An 18,317-nucleotide genomic window follows, 5' to 3' on the forward strand; every position below is an offset into this window, starting at 1 on the left:
ATCCACACAGTCCCTCCCCTCAGTGCCTGGAACACAGATTCAGTTTCACACCAGCAACTGGGCTAAGTAAGACTTTTTCCCATCGGAGAATACAAGCTGCATCAAACAATTGATGGAATAATTAGGGTATTACCAAAGTGCTGTCAAGTATGGACTTAGAGAACAACTCAAAAATCAGATACAAAATTATTACTCCTAAATGAATCAAAATATTAAAAAAAAAAAATAATAATTAAAATAAAGATCCTATGACTTGACATGAGCAGCACAATTGGGGAAACACCCCCCCAGCAGGTGAGTCTTCCCCAGTCAGTGTCCAACCTGGAAAGGAAACACCTGGAAAGGAAACACGACAGGATCCCAGCTCTCACACCCCCTGGGGCAACGGAGGAGGGCGAGCTGCACTCAGTGTCCCCGCTCAGGTCACTCCTCTACGGAGGCACGACGTTAATTACAAAAATAAAAATAAAAACACAGCTGCACCACTGCAGAGTGGCCATCTCTGAGCGCTCCTGGGAGCTCGCTGGGACTGCTCACAGGGGGAAGGGCAGCGCCAGGGACGGGCTGGACATCCAGGGGCAGGAGGGGCAGGGTCATACGGTCACCGAGGCCGCGGGGGAGCTGATGTTGATGGCAGTCAGGTGCTGGTTGTTGTCAGAGGGACACTTGGGGAAGTCGTCGGCCTTGCAGAGGATCTTGGAGAGGATCTTGCGGAAGGTGTAGCGGAAATCCCGGATCCTGTAGGCGTAGATGATGGGGTTGATGACAGAGTTGGCGTGGGAGAGGATGATGGCCATGTACATCACCCACTCGGGCTTGGATCTGGAGAAGTCCTCGTGGAAGTGCGTGATGCAGTTCAAGATGTGCAGGGGCAGCCAGCAGAAGGCAAAAAGCCCCACGATGATGGCCAGAGACTTGGCTGCGTGGACCTCCTTCTGCAGGGTGGTCCTGGAGTTGCCCATCAGCTCGATCTGGTGCAGCTGCTTGCAGGCCACCATGAATATCTTGATGTAGATCCCCAGCATGATGACGAGTGGGAGCAGCACGCAGCCGAAGAAGTTGAAGTAGACCATGTAGCTCATGGTGACCACGTTCTCGAAGAGGCACGAGATGAAGCAGCCGTCGTGCTCTGTCCCAGGCTCGGTCCCTGTCTCGTTGGTGCCGTTGGGACAGCCACTCATGGCTTTATTCCAGCCCATCAGTGGGGTCAGTCCAATCGCAAAGGACAGGAGCCACAGCACAGCGATGAGGCCCCTCGCCCGCTTGCCGGTCACCAGGCTGTTGTACCTGCAGTCCCCGGGACAAAAGCACAATAAATGTTATATAAATGAGCACTGCTGACTTCCCTGCAGTTAAAGCCATCAGTGTTTTGGTTAAGGAGACAAAAGCCACACCCACACCCACGCGGGGGCCTCACCTCTGTGATCACCCGAGGGGGAAAACTCTCACCTGTGCTCTCCACCCACACAACGTGATTTGGGGAGGTGACTCATTTACTGTTCCAGAGAGGCGCCAGGCACTGCCCCAGCCCGCAAACCCCCTGCAAGGGGAGGGAAAGGACTTGGAGGCTTAAAAAAAGCTCCATCATTGCGTGATCCTAAACCACCAACTGCTGGGAGGGCACGGACAGGGAGGCTCCCTCTGACTGATGCTCTCTGGCTCTGAGCAGCCACTGCTGGGCACGCTGGGGCAGCTGCTGGGCCAGTTCCTGGGCTGACCCCGTCCAGCTGGGGCAATGCTGGTGCTCAGTTCTACGTTGCAGTCCCACATGGGTTATGAAGAAGCTCTGCTGTGGCCCAGGGACAAGTTGGTGCAGTGCTGAGCCTGGTGCTGCCCCACACCTTCCGCACCCCGTGGACTGAGTCCCTTCATGGCCCCTCCAGCCCTCAGACGCTCAGAGACACAACCAGAGCTGGAACCTAAAGCAGCAAAAGTCAGAAGTCTGGTTTGGGTGCAACTCAAATCAAAGCATCAGTCGGATCCCTGTCTGGAGATAGGAAGAACCAGCGAGTGCCAGAAGACAACATGAGAAACCCATTCTTGTCCTCTGCACAGCCAGTCAGAGTCTGCTGGCTGACACACGTCCCCTCCTTCCCACACCCTCTCTCCGTGCTTGTTTACTCTGGCTTGGCTGCCCTGCTCCTCCTGTCCTAAGAACGTTTGTTCTGATTTTCTTCCGGCCCGTGAGGCAGGGGAGGGTTTTATTCCCACAGAACTGCAGCTGTGCCTGTGAATCACTGCGTGAGCTGAGCCTCCTGCTCCTGCAAGGACAGGAGGGGACAGTGGGAGTCTGCCAGCACCAACTGGGGGCTGGGGGAGCCCTCGGCTCCTTCTTCAGGCATGAGCTGGGCTGGCTGGGAGGCTGCAGGAGCAGCAGCCACATTTAGGCACTGCTGAACTTTGGGCACAGTCCATGGGTTGGTGTCTGAAGGGTAGATCCAGCCACTGAAGGGCTCCTCCTGCATTTTTCTCTCATTACTGCTAAGTTTCAATACTTCAGAAGATGAGAAGTTCTCAAACAGGGCATCAGTGAGGCCAAGCCTGTTGGGTTTGAGACCCTGCATTAAGTTTTCAGTAGCTGGAGCTGGTCTGGGGTTGTGGGACCTGAAATCATTGAGATTTGAGCAAGTTGACAGAAATCCAATCTCTTGGCAAAGTCTGAGTCGAGCTACAGCACTGGCCAAGCTCAGTCAGTGCTGCAGAGGCACCAGGAGCTGCTGCTGCCCCTCAGCTCTGCACGTGGAAAGGGAAAACTGCAGCTCCGTGGCTCCTGCTTGCCCTGCTTAGAGAATCTCTCCGGGTGCTCCATCCCAAAAAGTGCCATGGTGAGACTGGAAAATGCCAAAGGGCCCATTGTTCAGAAACAGAAACTGAAGGAGTGGAGGGTTCTGTGTGCTCAGGAGCAGGAGGAGCTGCTGTGGCCATGCTGAGGTCCCAGGCTGGTGACATTCAGTGCTGCCTCTTGCTGAAAACATTTGACCCTGAATGTCTTCTTCCATCTGCTCTTCTCCTGAACTCTTCTGCAAAGATAAGGCTTGGCTTGAAGGTTTACAAGACCAGTCAAGAAGCCACTCCTAATGTTCCAGTGGCTGTACTGGTGGCCTGTTTATTTTAGAGCTGCTCGCTCTTCCCAGCACTCCCAGTGGAGCTGCAGCTGGGATCGTGGCACGTGCGTTTTTACAGCGTCTGAGAGAAGATGTAAAAACATTCTGGGCTCTCAGTCTGCAAGAGCCAGAGCTGAGCCATGGGGAGGGCTGGAGAGGGTTGTTCACCAAGTGCCCTGCTCAGATCAGCTCTTTATTTCCCCAGGATTTGCATTGCAAATCCCTCCCACCCTCTCTCCATTCAGCTGGTGGCCGGTGCTGATGGATGGTCATTGCTGTGGCCAGCCAGAAGAGCCCAGGGTGAAATTTGGAATAGCCTGATGTCCTAGAAGTGTTCATTAATTACCTTGTTATTACCTTAAAACACTTATTTGGTGGGACTGTCTGTATTGCCCTTAAGTGAACACAGGTTAAGCACATGCTTAAAAAAAGAAATGAATGACAGTGACCAGATCCAGGTATGAAAGTCTCACAAGCTCTTCCCTAAGCTCTGTAAAACAGGGTCAGACAGTGAGGAACCGGCAGATTTTCACAGCTCAGAATTCTGCAGCAAAACCCTCCTTCATTCTCTTTTAGGTTTAATATTATTAGGCAAAAAAAACCCCTATTAAAGTAAATTTACTCACCTAAGTCTGCTCAACTAATGTATAACAAATATTGAATCACCTCTACGCTTCTGCCCGGAGGCATCAAATGTTGCTTTAATGTAAATAACGGCTGACTATTTTAAAATGATTTATTGGGATTAAATAACCTGGCGATGCATTAGTTCCTCTTACACCACCGGTCAAGGTCTCTTTACTGGTGCAATCACCATGAAGGCTTTAATTACCCCAGCTCCCACCCTGTGGACACATGGGAGCCCCGATGCCACCACGGGGCGAGTCAGGTTCCTGTCCTGATGGATGGAGCTGTGCCTTGGCCACCGATGTCATGGGCACTGCAGGAGGACAGGGGCTTTAAGGAGCTCTTGCAGCGTCACCATGGGCAGCTGGGGCTGTCCCCACTGTGCCCTCACCCAAACGGGCCACAAAGGCTCCAGCCAGGGCTCCACTGGGGCTGGACCAGGTGTCCCCTGTTCCTGGTGGCCTTCCCACAGCAGGCATCCCCCTCCAAACCCCAGCGTTGTCCTGGGAGAGCATCCCAGCAAACACCAGAAGAGCGAGCTCTGTTGGGGAGGCTCGCTGTGCTCTCCAGGAGCTGGCAGGAGGGCGCTTGGGGTTTGGGCTTTCTGCATTTCTGCTGCCATTTCCTGGGGCTGGGAAGCAGCCAAGTGGCCCAGGCTGGTGCTGAGCACAGCTGGCACAGAGCAGAGCCCGGCCTCTCCCGGGCAGGAGTTTGGCTCCCAAAGGCAGGAACTGAGTCATGTCCTGCATGTCCCTGGCATCTGCCACCAGCCCCTGCTGGACCCCGGGGAGGCCACCCCAGCCCTGCTGCCCCTGAGCTCTGGAGAACAAGGAAAGCACAGCAGGAGAAATTCAGCGTTTGGGGTGATGGACTTGGGGCAGAAACAGCAGCAGCCTGGAGGAAACGCTCTGGAATGGGGCTGTTATTGCCACATTATTTATTTCAGAGAGCAGGGATGGAGGAGAATCCTGCTTGTCCCCAGGCAGCCCAGAAAGATGGGCAGATCAAAGCCATGAGGTGCCACACAGCCCCTCGCCTGTCCATCATGTCCCTGTGCCACAGCAGAGGCTGCCCAAGGACTTTGGGTTCTCCCACTGCCTCCAGAGCAGGATCAGTCTCTGATGAAAAATTTCGGAGCTTAAACTCCAAATTCACACATGGCTTGTGCTGAGGGAGCCGGGAACCAGTGCTCCCCAGCTCCCTCCCCACTCTGCCCCGTGCCCAGGCTGCTGGATGCAGGGAGAGGAGCAGATGGAGTTTGCAGAACTCAGATCAGGCAGATGCTCTGCTACAAACAAGCAGTGACATTTTATGTATTTCTATTTTAAGTGTGAAGGGAAATACACAGACACCTCCATTCACAAGGGGTGAGAGCAGCTCTGCTGCCAAGCATTGTGTTCTTGACACCTCCTCACAGCTGTACTTTGCATCTTGCTCTTTTTTTAAAATGTTTTTTTAGCTATAACAAAATAAAGCACCGTTGCTGCCTCCGAGCTCCGTGCACAGCCGCGGAATGGAGATCACACACCAGCTGAAATATCCTGGCAGGACATTTTAAATGAATCATAAATTGCACCTTAGGGAGGAGTGGGGAAAAAAAAAAAAAAAGAAATAAAAAGAAAAAGCTGCACTGTTTAACCAGGAAGGAGTTGGCGGCCGGAGATCTGATCAGTGGTAACGCTATCAGCCGGGGAAGGGGACATCTGCGAGTGTCCCTGTCCCGGGCAGACAAATCACTTCCTCCCGCATCTGTCCCTATTGTGCAGGGGACAGCGGCAGCGCTCCCGGCCTTCCGCTGGGCGGGCACTGTCCCTCTGTCCCTCTGTCACCCCGCCAGCCCCGGCTCAGGTGAGCTCACGGGTCAGGAGGCAGGAAAAACACACAAAACCCGCCTGGGCTTCACGCCCAGCCCTGGGGATGCCTCTCGGGTGGAGGGGAGCGTCCCCACCCCTGGGTCCCCGTATCCCCAGCCACGCCAGGTCCACAAGCCGGGACTAGTTTAAAACCGTGTCTGAGATGTTCTCACCCATGTGCTGACCCCTGCTGTGAGCCCTCCTTCCCCGGGATGGGGACAGAGCCGGGACAGGGGCAGCCCCCGGCTCCTGCCTCAGCCCGGTTCATCCCCGCAGCCCCCGCACAGGCGGCCCCTCTGCCCTGTCCCTGCCCTGCCCCTGCCCTGCCCCTGCTGTCCCCACACCGTCTGCGGACAGGGGACAGCCACGGGCCATCGGGTGTGTGGGAAGGAGGAACACAGGGGAGGTATAAAACCTACAAATGGCACACGGCTGGGTAATCTGGGGGATTAATAGGGGGACCTGCAGCTGAGGATGCTGCGAGGGACTCGCAGCCCTGCTCTTGGTGAACGCTGACAGGGCTGGCGAGGTGTGGGTGCCTCTCTCACGCCTCTCACAGCAGCCCCGAGGGATTTGCGTTTGAGATCTCGGTGCCTGTCGGCGTTCGCTCGCTCGGCAGGGTGAGAAAAAAGTGGCTGAAAGCTGAGCTCAGACACCGGGGGCGTGAGCGGGGCGGGCTGGGCCACCCCGGGCTGGAGCAAACGGAGGCCAACAGAGCCCCGGAGCACAGGAAGGAAATGAGCTCAGCCCCCTCTCCCTGCACGCTGCTCTCACACTCCAGCATCCCCCGACATCCTAACAGCAGCAGCTGCCCCAGGACGTCCCTGTGCCGGCAGGAGGATGCGATACTGGTGTGATACTGGTGTGATACTGGTGTGCAATCAGTGTGATACTGGTGCTTTGTGCTCCACGATGTGTTTCTGAGTTCTAGAACTCAACCCCCCAGATCTCCACTCTCTAAGACCTGAGCCCCTCCTCAGCAGCAGCCTCCCCCGGGGCTCTGCAGCCCCGCGTTATCAGCCTGCTGGGGCCTGGGGCTGGGAATTTTTGCCATTCCGAACCTCCCCGAGGGTCAGGCCTCGCTGAGTTAAAGGTGCCTGGCGGAGGTGAGATAGGGACTGGGATTCAGAGCCAGCTGTGCGGGTGTGATCCCAAACAGTGCTGACCGCTGCCCCTCCCAGTGCCCTGCTCACTCCGATAACAGATAAGGGTGGGAGATGGCAGATCTCTGCTGGATCCCTCTTTCTGCAATGAAAGGGCTGCTAAATCCCTTCCCAAAGCTTCCAGACCGCTGCCTTCCCACCCCCCAGCCCCACCCAGCTGCTGCTCACCTGCCCTCACTGCAGAGCCCTGACCAACCTCCCCAGGGGCTGGGCGATCTGCCAGGGTCAGCACCGAGCCCATCGGAGCCTCATCCCAGCCTATTCCAGCAGCTCCAGGAGCCCATCCCGTCCTCTCCTCCCTGCCTGGGCACTGCCAGGCTGCACGGAGCTCCCAGGCCTGTGCCAGCTGTGCCACTGCAGCACAAGGGGCACATCCATGGAAGGTTTGAGCAGTGGGAAGGGGGGATGTGGCCAAGAGCTGCTCCTGCAGGGACTGTGCTGTGTCCCTTGTCCAGGGTCCAGCAGCTCTGGTCACAGTGACACCAGTGCCCACATGGCCCTGAAGGGACACACACACAGGGACACATCCCCACTGATGCACTCCCAGGTTATTTGTGGCTCATACCCAGGCCTGATGTCATCCATTGGATTAGGAGTTAATCCTCCCTTTGGATTGCACAGATTCCCTAAACCCTGTCCCTTCTCCAAGTCTGAGAGCTGGTGGGACGGGGACAGGACTGACACATCTGTAGGCACAGCTGGAGTCACTAATTCCTGGCATCTTGCAGATCAAGTACAGTAAGAGGAGTCCCCAAACCCCCACGTGGTCACTGCCTGGGGCAGCCCAGGGCCGGGGCAGAACACTCCTCAAAGACTCAGTTTTGTGGTCTGGTCTCACTGTTCTGACAAACAGCAAATTCATAAAAATCCCAAGCAGCAGCTCGATAATTAACAAAGCAAAAACTTGCAACTTTAAAACAGTTCCTGCCAAAACATTTCGGTTTCGTGTATTTTTTGCTGGGAGAGGTCAAAAGATCTTCTGGAGCAAAATCCTGCTGGATTTCAAAAGCTGCTTTTTTTTTTTACATCTTAAAATTAACCTGTACTTTTACAGATTGAGCTGGCCAAAATGGAAAAAAACTCCTAAATCCGATCTAGATCTGGGTTCTGGCTCAGCCTGGAGAACAGTGCCCTCAGCCAACAGCCTGGAACCAACCCTGACATCCCTGATGCTCTCTGGCATCTCTGCTGCCCCCCAGCTCTGCAGGAGGGCAAAGCTCCCAAAGACAATTCCTTTTCCTGTCAGGACTTTGGTTTTTTTGGGAGGGAAGTGGCCTTGGGGGTGCAGGAAAGATGTAACAATCTGGGACATGCATTTTAAGGAAACCAGGCTGCTCACAGCTAAAAGTAGCTGCAATTTCCCCTCTCTACTTTATTGCCACGAGGGCACAAGTGATTATTCCCGATTTTGTTGTTGTGTTTTGGCTGCATCCGAAGGCTGGAGCGAGTGGAAGCCCTGAGAGATCCTCCCACGTCCCCTGAGCCCAGCTTGGCTGACACAAACTTCCCTAAAGATGTGACAGCTCCATTGCTCAAGCCAACACCCCGGCCCTCCTGCCCTTGCTGGGTTTCTGACATTTTAAGTTAATAACTCAGTGATAACCAAGGCCAGGCACAGCCTGCTGAGGGATGGAGAGGCTCTGGAAGCAGGAATCAGGAATCAGGATGCCTCCTGTGCTGCTCAGGGAGTGGGCACAGCACGAGAGCCACACGGGAGCAGCAGAACACGCCCGGGCAGTGCAAGGACTAAAGGAAATGAGGCAAGGGCAGGGGAGGAAGAGCAGCTGCTGGTGGCACACACAGAGTGCCAGGTGAACACCAAGAGGATTTGTCCTGCTCCCCAGTGGCTCCAGCCCTCCCACTTGGCATCAAACCCCACCAGTTTGCTTTGCTGAATGACAAGCTGGGAGCTGAAAGGGATCTGGGAACAAATCTGTGCTGGGGCACACAGAGGGAGCCCCTCCTCTGCCGCAGGGGGCAGGCAGAGCCTCAGCATCAGCCAAGCCACCTCTGGAAAGGACGAGGGAAAAGCAGCAACAACCCAAATTTAATCTGTCCCACGAGGACTGCAGGAAGGAGCTGCACTGTTGCCTTCCTCATGTCCCAGCTAAGGGGGGCAGCAGCAGCTCCTGTGGGAGCCTGGCAGGAGCAGAGGCAGATTAGGGCAGCACCATTAACAGATCCCGATCCCATTAACTGGCTGTGAATCCATACGAGGATCCTCTGGCTGCAGGAGGGGCAGCAAGGGCTCGAAGATGTGCAAAAAGGGAGGGGATGTGGCTGGTACTCTGCTCCAGTTCATGGCAAAGCTTCCCTGGAACATCAGTCCTGCACTTCTGCTCGGGGTAAAGTTGAAGATGGGGGAGAACTAAACCCAGGGCAAGCAGCAGATCAGCTCAACTCCCAGGGAACTGGGGATGATTTTCCCTCGGCAGGTGCCAGCTGGGATGTTTGCCAGGCAGCAGCAGCACATTCACTGTCCTGCAGGAGCTACCAGTGGACAGGGGCACACACAGCGTGGGGTTACTCCGTGTTTCACTCTCCCTTTGCTCTCTAAATCCCGATCCTCTTCTCCCTCCCTAATCCCTGACACGTTTGTTCCAGGCATCCATCCGTACCTACAATTTTTCACCATGCCAAAGGATTTGGGTTAATGCAAATAAAAGGAAACTGTTTTATTCCACCTACAAATCTTATTTGGCTCCCAGCTACAGGACTGTGAGGTGAAATCCAGCCCCGGAGGAAGCCAGAGAACAAAAACCTCTGTGCCAAGTGCTCTCTGCAGGATGGATTTGCTGCTGCTGCTGCTGAGAGATGCTTGATTCTCTGGCTTGGATATTCTGCTTAGAGAAAGTGCTGTGGGGGTTCAGGCTGGCAGAGGAGAGCTGGGATGGAGCTGTGTCCCTGGGCACAGGGATGGGCACACTGGGGTGGCAGTGTCCAGGAGGGCGTGGGAAACGCGGCAGGGACGGAGTGTCCGAGGACAAGGAGCTGCATCCTGGTGGGGGCCAAGGGAGAAGGGACCCAGGGAAGGGCTCAGAGCTGCAGCTGCACAGAATGGGCAGCGTGGGTGGGGGCTTCTCCACAAACAGTAAATTCATCAAAAGCAAACAAGAAAAAATACGAGTTTTGAGGGACAGAAAGAATTCATGGCTTAGGGTCAAATTCAGCAAATATTTTTAGCCAGAAGAGGGAGGGTTCGAAACCACCATTTTTAAAATGAGATTTTTGTTCTGCAATTCTCCAGATGAGAAGTTGTCAGTTCCTTCCCCAGCAAGGAGGTCTTGGCCTCCAAGAGCAGCACAGCCACATCGGAAGGGTTGGGCAACTCAACCCAAAATCTGCCAGGTTGGTCAGGATCACTTTGCTTCACTGAAACCTCCCAACATCGCTGTTCCAGTTTCACTGAAACAATTTTCCCCATGGGATTTTTCAGTTCAGCCACAGTGCTGAAAAATCCATTATTAGCCTGGCTGTAATGCAAAGTTCTGCTGTGCACCCCAGCCCACAGGCCTGCCCAGCCTCTCAAACAGCTCTGAAAGGGTATGAAATAATGTGGCACAGCCAGTCCTTAATGTCCCTGCTGAGCTTTCCTCAGGGAGCTGATGGAGCACTGGATGTGACAGGGACACTCATCTGCTCTGCAACAACCTCGTTATTTCTTGTAATTGCTGGACAGGGCTGGGCACAAATCATTTTCTTAAACATCTAATACTCCATGGTTTGGTATCAGCCTCTGCATTGGCCTCCAGAATAAGTGTTTAAATGAGGAAAGCTTTTCCTACAGTCTCCATTCCTAGAAACTGATGACCTGCTTCCAGAAACGGCACGTGCTCCTGCCCAGAGAGGGTGGTGGGAGAAGTTTCTCTCCTTTCCCTGCCAGCAGCACTGTGGAGCACCCCAGGAATAATGATGCTGATGAGAAAACTCTCCCCAAGCCTTGCTGGGAAAACCCCGGTGCAGCAGAGAAGTGTTTTACCCGTGTACATTTATAATCTCCTCTACCCCCTCTTCATCTTGGCTGTACAACTAAAAAAAGCCTTTCAGTGTCAGTCCCTAAACCTCCTGTCACCGGGGCAGTGGCCTGTCCATTGTCCTGCTCTCCTCACAGGGGCAACCCCCCTCCTTTGAAAGGAGTTTTTTACTTGCTGGTCCCTTCTTGAGAGCAGTGGAATGGGCCTCAATGCCAAGATGGAGTTTAATCCAAATTTCGCACTTCAGCCGGCCTAGGATGGGACTCCTTGGTCTCCATTTGTGTCCAGCTTGAAAGCACTCATAGGAATAAAGACGTTTGTGCAAATGGAATAAAAGCTTTGGCGTGAGATGGGGTGAGGAAAGCGACGCTGGGAAAGAATCCCAAAGCAAGGCAAAACTGCCCTGGGATGAACTGCCCTGACAGAGTGTCGAGCAAACCTGCTCAAGACCAGGATTGGGCAAAAAAAGAATGGAGAAAATACTGGCTGTTTTGTCAGTTGGCAAAGCCACTTCCCTTCTGCAAGCACAGGAACGATCCCTCGGAGCATTTCTGATCCTCTGCTTCCCCCCAGATCTCAGCAGAGCAGAAACCCCTCACAACAGTTTCCTCAGCTGCAGAAAGTGTTTGTGGTACAGAAATAGAGTTATTGCCTGACAGCTTGTGGCCAGGGGTGTGATTAAACTGAAACTTATAAATGACCTGCTTCTGTAGCTGCTGCTGTGCCGCTTCCCCATCCCGAGAAAGCCGCAAGTGAAAGGATGGAAGAGGCACCAAAGCATTTTCCAGAGCCAGGGTGGCTCTGTGAGCCCGGCTGGGTGGCTGGGAGGGTCAGAAACAAGGTCAGGGATGCTGGAAACCACCTATCCCTGCCCCTATCCCTGCCCATGCCCCTGTTCCTGCCCCGCTCTGCTGCAGGTCTGCTCCCGCTTGCGCGACGTCCCCCGGAATTTCCACGCGCCGAGCTCCGGTGACACACAGCCACGCTTTTCCACCTCTGCCCCATGACTAACTCATATTTGCTCAACCTATGGGAGGCCTCCGATGCAAGGTGCCAGAACAGAGTGAAAGGGTTTTTTTTTTTTAAGTCATTTTAGGGTGACTTCATTGCTCGTGCAATGAAGGGAGATGCCGGGGACGAGCAGAACCCAGGAAAGCTGCGGCTTTCCGGAGTTCAGCTGAGGTCCCTGCGTCGCATCTGCCCTGCTTCCCCACAGCCTCTGCTCCTGGCCAGTCCCTGGAGCTGTCCCAGACTCCCGAGGGGGCTCCATCAGTGTCTTATTCTCAGGGAAGGACAACTGAGATACAGAGGAGACTGAGATGAACAAACTCAGGTCGTTCATAATGCAAAGCCGGGGTTTGGTGCACTCCAGCTTAAGGAAGCTGCTGCACCAGCTCATTAGTGATGAGCCTGTATCTTACACCCATACAGTGTTCCCCTTTTTAATTCAACTCCCACGAATTAGAAGGAAATCAATTCATGTCTTGGATGCTGCACTTGGATGAGACTCTGAGCTGTACATCTCTAAAATCTGACGTGTGAAGTTTTCCTGCTTCCCTCTTCTCCTTTTGCAGGAGGAATTAGGAAAGAGTGGCTGCTCCTGTATTTAACTACCTGGGAGATGCCTGGACACCACAATAAAGGGGCTGTATAAATACCTACACAGATGAGCCACAACCATCCCAAACACAGCATTACATCACGGCACGGCCCCCCCCGAGAAGCCACTGACCCTCCCAAGGCAAACATCCTCAAGAAAGTGCAAGAGGTGGGATACTGACCCCAGTCCTGCAGGGAGTGAATGCAAAACCTCTGTTATTTCCATCACCTGTGAGCAGCAAAACTTTTGGGGCAGCGCAAGAGATTAGAAGAAGTTCCTGCACGCTAAGAGCAGGAAGATCAGAGCCCGGGCTGTCAGGGAACGTGGCTGCTCATTCCCACTCCAATCTCTTACCTCAGTGGGATCTTAATAGCCAGGTACCTGTCGATGGCCACCGCCAGCAAGCTGAAAATGGAGCTTTGTGTCAGCACCAGCACGAAGCAGGCGAAGAAGAGGCAGCTGTGAAAATCCACCTGGAACCCGATGCTGATGGTGATGGCGAAAGGAATGGCCAACAACCCCACGGCGATATCCGCCACGGCCAGCGACACCAGGAAATAGTTGGTGGCGTTCTTCAAGGTGCTGTTGATGGCCACAGCCCAGCAGACCAGCACGTTGCCAGCGATGGAGAGCACGGCGATGATGAGCTCCAGCACGATGTAGGTGGTTTTCATAGTGTCCATGGCGAGAGCCCAGCGCCAGCAGCAGGCGCTGCTCATGGGAAGAAGGGACTTTCCACCGGGCGCCCTCCCGCAGGTACCAACACGCCACGGGTCAGCCGAACGCCCATGTCCGGGCTCCCCGCGGCCCTGGGGGGCCGGAGGGGCGCGGCGAGCCCCGGGTCGCGGCCCCCCGCTGCCCGCACCGCCCGGCCCCGGCCCGGCATCCGCGGGTCCCGCTCAGCGCCCGCCCGCCGCCGCCGCCGCCGCCGCCCGCGGGGCCATCGGGGCCGGCCCGGCCCGGGGCTGCTCCGCCCGGAATGCTCCGCCCGGGGATGCTCCGCCGCTGCCGCCCGCTCCCCGCGGAAAAGCCGCTGCCGCTGCCGGCGGGGCTATTTCTGCACATGGGGCGAGCGGGGCGGGGAGTGCGCGGCGCGGAGCCATTGGCCGGGACCCGGCGGCACCGGCACCGCGCCCCCGCAGCGCCCGGCCCCGCTCCCGCACCCCCGGCCCGGCGTGTGCGGCTCCCCGGAGGTTTTGGGCACCGCTTTGCTCAATTCTGAGTAAAAAGTTGCCCTCGCTGTCGCCAAACTCGAGGGCTCCGGATGCTGCCGCTGCTGCTGCTCTGGGACACCGGAGTTGCCGCACCAAAAAAAAAAAAAAAAATACGCCACCAGCAGAGTGCTGACCCAAAGGAAGAGATTTCACAAAATCCTGGCAGCGCTCCGTCTGTGGATGGTTATGGCACAGCGGGGCATTTCCTGATGTAAGAAATGGCAAAATACCACGGATTAGCAAATGCTGTTACTCACAGGGCTGAAGTGGTTGAGTTTCGGTCTAAGGAGCTTAAAAAAAAATTGTACCTGATGCAATCACCGAAGAAAGGGGTTGTCTGCTCTGGTGGATCTTAAACCAGCAGGTTAAAGAATGTGAAGGAATGTGAAGATAAATATAATTTAATAACTGGTTACCTTTATCATCGCAGGTTTCATGCTTTATATCGTGTTCACCATCAAAACACAGAGCAGAGATTGAACTTCACACCGCTGCTGAAGCATCCAGCACCACTGAATAATCCAGGGTAGAAAGTGGGAAAAATTCCAAACAGTTAAAGAAAGTAAACCTTCCTGCAGCAAACAGAAAGTAAAAGAAATTGCCATTGATTTACTTTTTCTTTTTAAACAAAGATGGAAACTAAATCCTGTGAAAGAGAATGCTTTCTAAGGATCCAGAGTTAAATCGGAGCAAAAAATACATGGCAAAAATATGATTGAAATTATTCCTGTGGGTGTAGTGCAAATGGAAACACTCCTGTTCATCAGCAATGCTTTGGGTCAGACAGATACAAAGGGGGACTCTTACTCTGTATTGAACAAAGTCATTTTTATCAAGTTGGACATCTCAGGAGCAGGATGCTTAAGGCTGACCAGGATGCTGAAGGAAAGCTATGGAAATTCGATGGGGACAGAGAAGGAGCTGCACGTAGGAGCATCGCTGCCCTTTGCACTTTGGATTCCAGGCACTCTGCAGTCACAGGGAAGGACCAATTCCACGATGGCATTAACTGGGAAGCCCATAACTCCCGTGATTCAAGCCTCAGTGTTTGCCTGGAAGTGCCCTGAAAGGAGCAGCAGAGTTTGAGGTGAGCTCAAGGCTCACAGCCCCAGGTCTGGCTGCTCCATCAGCCCTGGCTGGATCCTGAACTTGCCCACACTGGTTTGGTTTATTTATTGTTTTGGGATGAGTGCAGCTTCCCCCGTGCAGAGCCTGTTACAATCATGTAAACTATCACAGAAAAGCACTTCTTCCCCCAAAGCAATGGATTTACATCAGGGTTTTTACACACACTGTTTTCCTAGTGCAGGAACATGTGCCAACAGCCACTTTCTGCTGCTTTACAGCACCTCAGCAAAACCAGAATTAACTTTCTGCAGTGGATACATTTTATTACAGAAAGATCTGCTTTTGTGATCATGGAAGCACTTATTACAGGCTGAGCCCAAGGAAATTGTGGTTTATCACGCCAGACACGGACAGAGAAACCATTATTTCAGGTTCTGATGGGTAGGTTGCTTGGACTAGGTCTCTGTGAGACAGGTTGTGAGGCACTGAATATTGTGGATTTCGCATTACACGGAGATTCATGGCTCTCCAAAGCAGCAGAACCTGTGCCAAGGTCCAGTGGTTTATTCTGGCAGTAACTGGTGCAACTGAACTTACTCCCAACACAACTGCTGCAAGGGGAGCCACGGACAAGCGTGCTCAGCTCTGTTGTACCAAACATGGTTAAATCCTGCTGGCAGGAAGAACAGGATGAGCCCATTCCCAGATCCTGCCCTCCAGCTGTGCTCTTTGAGCCCTCTTAAAATATCTGGCATCACACGCCCTACCATAAAACAGCAGCTGAATGTGCTGCCTTGTGGAGCAACGACCTGAGCACTGTGAAACCCTGCAGCTCCCGGGGCTCAGGGGATCCACAGGTAAGAGGGTGCGAATTTATGTTCTGGAATCCATAGAGGAGCAAGGAAATCACAGAACCATCGAGGTAAACACAGCCCAGAGCCGGCAGCCCGATGGATGATGAAGAATTCAAGAACTGGAGTGCAACAGTACCATGGCAGCACCAGAGCACTGCTGGATGTTCAGATGTCAGAGGCACATGAATCACCACTACTATTATTTTCCTGGATTCCACTTCCCTCCAGGGATTCGCCTCCCAGCACTCACGTAGGGAACAGCAGCAGCAGCCCCAATCTGCTGCTTTCAAGTGCAAGAACTGCCCCGGCTCCTTTGTTCCGAGGGAAACCGATTGAAACGGATCCCGCGTTGCGAACGGCGCTGCTGCGCTGGGAGACGGGAGCGGCACCCTGGAGCGGCCACAGCCGCTGTCCCCGCGGCTTGGCAGGAGCCCTCCAGCCTCGTACGTGCTGTTCCTTCTGTCGCTGCCGTCCCGGGGGAGCGGAGGGGCCGCGTCGAAGGCCGAGCTCTTCCTGCAGCCCCTGTGATCTCTCCTGAGCGCGGCCACCGCGCCGGCTCCGGCCGCACCGAGGACTTCCCGAGCAACCTCTGCCTTCACACCTCCAGTGCTCCTGGCCCGGCCACAAAGAGCTGGAGAGGAGCCCCACTAACACATCCCTGCACACACACCCAGCGAGGGGCCCGGCCGGCCCACGGGGGCAAGGCTCTGAGCACAAAGAAAAGCTCCCGAGCCACTGAGAGCTGGGATGTTCTCGCTGGTCCCACAGCCAAATTTGCCAGCTCAGACACTCCTCGGCAACCCCAACAACAATTTTTCCTCTCTAAGCCCACAGAGTTAAAGAACAAGCACTGAAGTGGGAGAGCCTCTGCTGCAAAGGAACACAGACATCTTCTGGCTATCAAAAATAAAGGTGGATGCCACACAAAAAGTTCACCTGTCTTGCTGCTCTGGGCACATTTCGTGCGAGTGTCACACACGCGAGCGCTGCAGAAGTGGGCAGAAGTGGCTCAGCCCAGCACCGGTGGCTTTGCAAGCAGAGCAGCTGCCATCCATCCCTTCTCCCTCTCTCCCCAAAACTGCCCACGACACGGGAGGATAGAAAATCAGGAGACAGAGGCCCTGCCACCAGCCTGGCAGAGCTGGCACTGCCTCCTGAGCCCCATCCCTGTTCCCACTCAAGTCTCCACTGGTACTTCTGAGCTGTTTTGCAGGACAAGACAGAGCCTGTCCTGAGCCTGACTCCAAGAAAGGATTCCCAAGACACAACACAACCCCTAAACCACACAGCAGGTACAAAAACCACCTTCAAAATGGTGCTGCCAGCGACAGGCTGAACTGCTCGCTCTGCCCAAGCCGGGTGGAAGGAATGGATGGCTTTGGATAACTTGGTTATGCAGGCAGTGACACCTCTGCTTGTTTATTGCCCACATTGTGCTGAGCATTAGCACGTCAAAGGCTCCTGAGGAGCTCTGAATTAAATGATGAGGAGAGGAATGGCCCAAGGTGAGGTTTGTAGCTGTAGGGCTGCAGGCGTTTTGCTGGAAGAGATGGAAAGTAAAGAGTGAAATTCCAGGGAAAGCTATTTCCATGCTGGAGATTTCAATCATTCGGTAAAACCCTTGGAAAATCAAACAGAAAAACGACGTTAAGATCATAAACTGCGGATGAACAAACTTGGATTTTCCTAGTCCCCAGGGTCATTGCCAGATAATTTTTGTGTATTATCCTGGAATCTCAAACCGGTGCTTTAAATTATCTCCAAGAACTCATCTCGCAACAGTGCAGGTGTGTGAATTCTTTAGAAGTTGTTTCATTAGAAAACAAAGAAGTCACCACAAGACTGAAAACAAATAAACCATAAACGGCTCCACCAAAGCGGTTGAATTAAAAAGGACAGATTTTGGCTGAGCAGAGGCCAAGGTATGAGAACATCATTTTGAAGAAACTTTTCACTTTTCTCTATGTTTGGTTTTGTGTACTAACCAGCTTCTGGGGTGGAAAGCCAAGTGCCTCTTCCAGCAGGACTTGTGAAGCAAAGCTGCTGCTCAAGCCCCACAGCGCTGAGCCCTGCACGGGGCTCCCAGTGGGTACTGGGCCTGGCGTCTCCTTTATGCTGGTGGAGCTGGTACAGCCAATTTCCCCGAGAAATCGGGAAGCGTTGTGTTTCCAGGCCAACATCAGCTCCGGAGAGGCTGGACGGGCACTGATGCCCTTTGCAATTCAAACAACCTGTGATTGCTTCATTCAAAGCTGAGCTGCTTCCTGAGCTTGCTGAGTGTTCTCTTCACTCCCAATCAACACTTCACGGCAAAAGGAGAAGTGGTTCTGCTCCCTGCCAAGCCCTGACATCAGGGAAATGAGTCCTCACCCCGAGCCTTTAAAGCTATTCAGGTTCATGTACAGATGTGACATTTGGAGCTCCAAATGAATGCAGTGAAAGGACTTGAATGGGTGCAACACAACTGCTCTGAATGTGGAGTTATGCTCAAATACAAGAGAAAAGCAAGATTTAATTCAAATCCCTCAGCCGGCTTTCTCTGTGCAAGATGAGCTCATGATTTATAAACATCTGTTATTACTATTATTGTCTGTGGCTGTCAGAGGACTTAGAAACCTGTGGTGTTCTAGGTCCCAGCCAGAGCTCTGAAAACCACTTGTGATCCCCGAAAATCAGGCTCCTTTCACAGGCAGGGCCAGGCAGGTCACTCAGGGGTTGAAGAGCAGCTTAGCTGTGGTGAAGGGAAACTGCAGAATACACACAAAAATTCAAATGAGCAAATGCAGAGGCAGGACCAACCTTCCTGTGCACAGGCAGCTGCCAGCAGATACTGAATGTGCACTCCAAACCTGTCTGAACC

General features: G+C 53.8%; 1 protein-coding gene across 1 annotated transcript; it reads right to left on the bottom strand.

Annotated features, from left to right (window-relative positions):
* Nucleotides 1–172: 172 nt before the first annotated feature.
* Nucleotides 173–13,184, bottom strand: ADORA2B (adenosine A2b receptor). The gene is made up of 2 exons (XM_048324805.1): nucleotides 12,676–13,184; nucleotides 173–1,287 (listed from the first exon to the last, which is right to left on the bottom strand). The coding sequence occupies exons 1-2, from the start codon at nucleotides 13,038–13,040 to the stop codon at nucleotides 594–596; spliced, it is 1,059 nt and encodes a 352-aa protein (XP_048180762.1). The 5' UTR covers nucleotides 13,041–13,184; the 3' UTR covers nucleotides 173–593.
* Between the last annotated feature and the right edge of the window lie 5,133 nt (nucleotides 13,185–18,317).

The sequence above is a fragment of the Corvus hawaiiensis genome, chromosome 20 (assembly GCF_020740725.1).
Source record: "Corvus hawaiiensis isolate bCorHaw1 chromosome 20, bCorHaw1.pri.cur, whole genome shotgun sequence".
NCBI classification, from domain to species: domain Eukaryota; kingdom Metazoa; phylum Chordata; class Aves; order Passeriformes; family Corvidae; genus Corvus; species Corvus hawaiiensis.

Bases quoted from the DNA above. Each gene is read 5' to 3' on its own strand.
- ADORA2B (XM_048324805.1), bottom strand. From the start codon at position 13,040: ATGAGCAGCGCCTGCTGCTGGCGCTGGGCTCTCGCCATGGACACTATG. The intron at 1,288-12,675 runs GTAAGAGATTGG...CGGGGACTGCAG, and splicing joins GCTATTAAGATCCCACTGAG to GTACAACAGCCTGGTGACCG.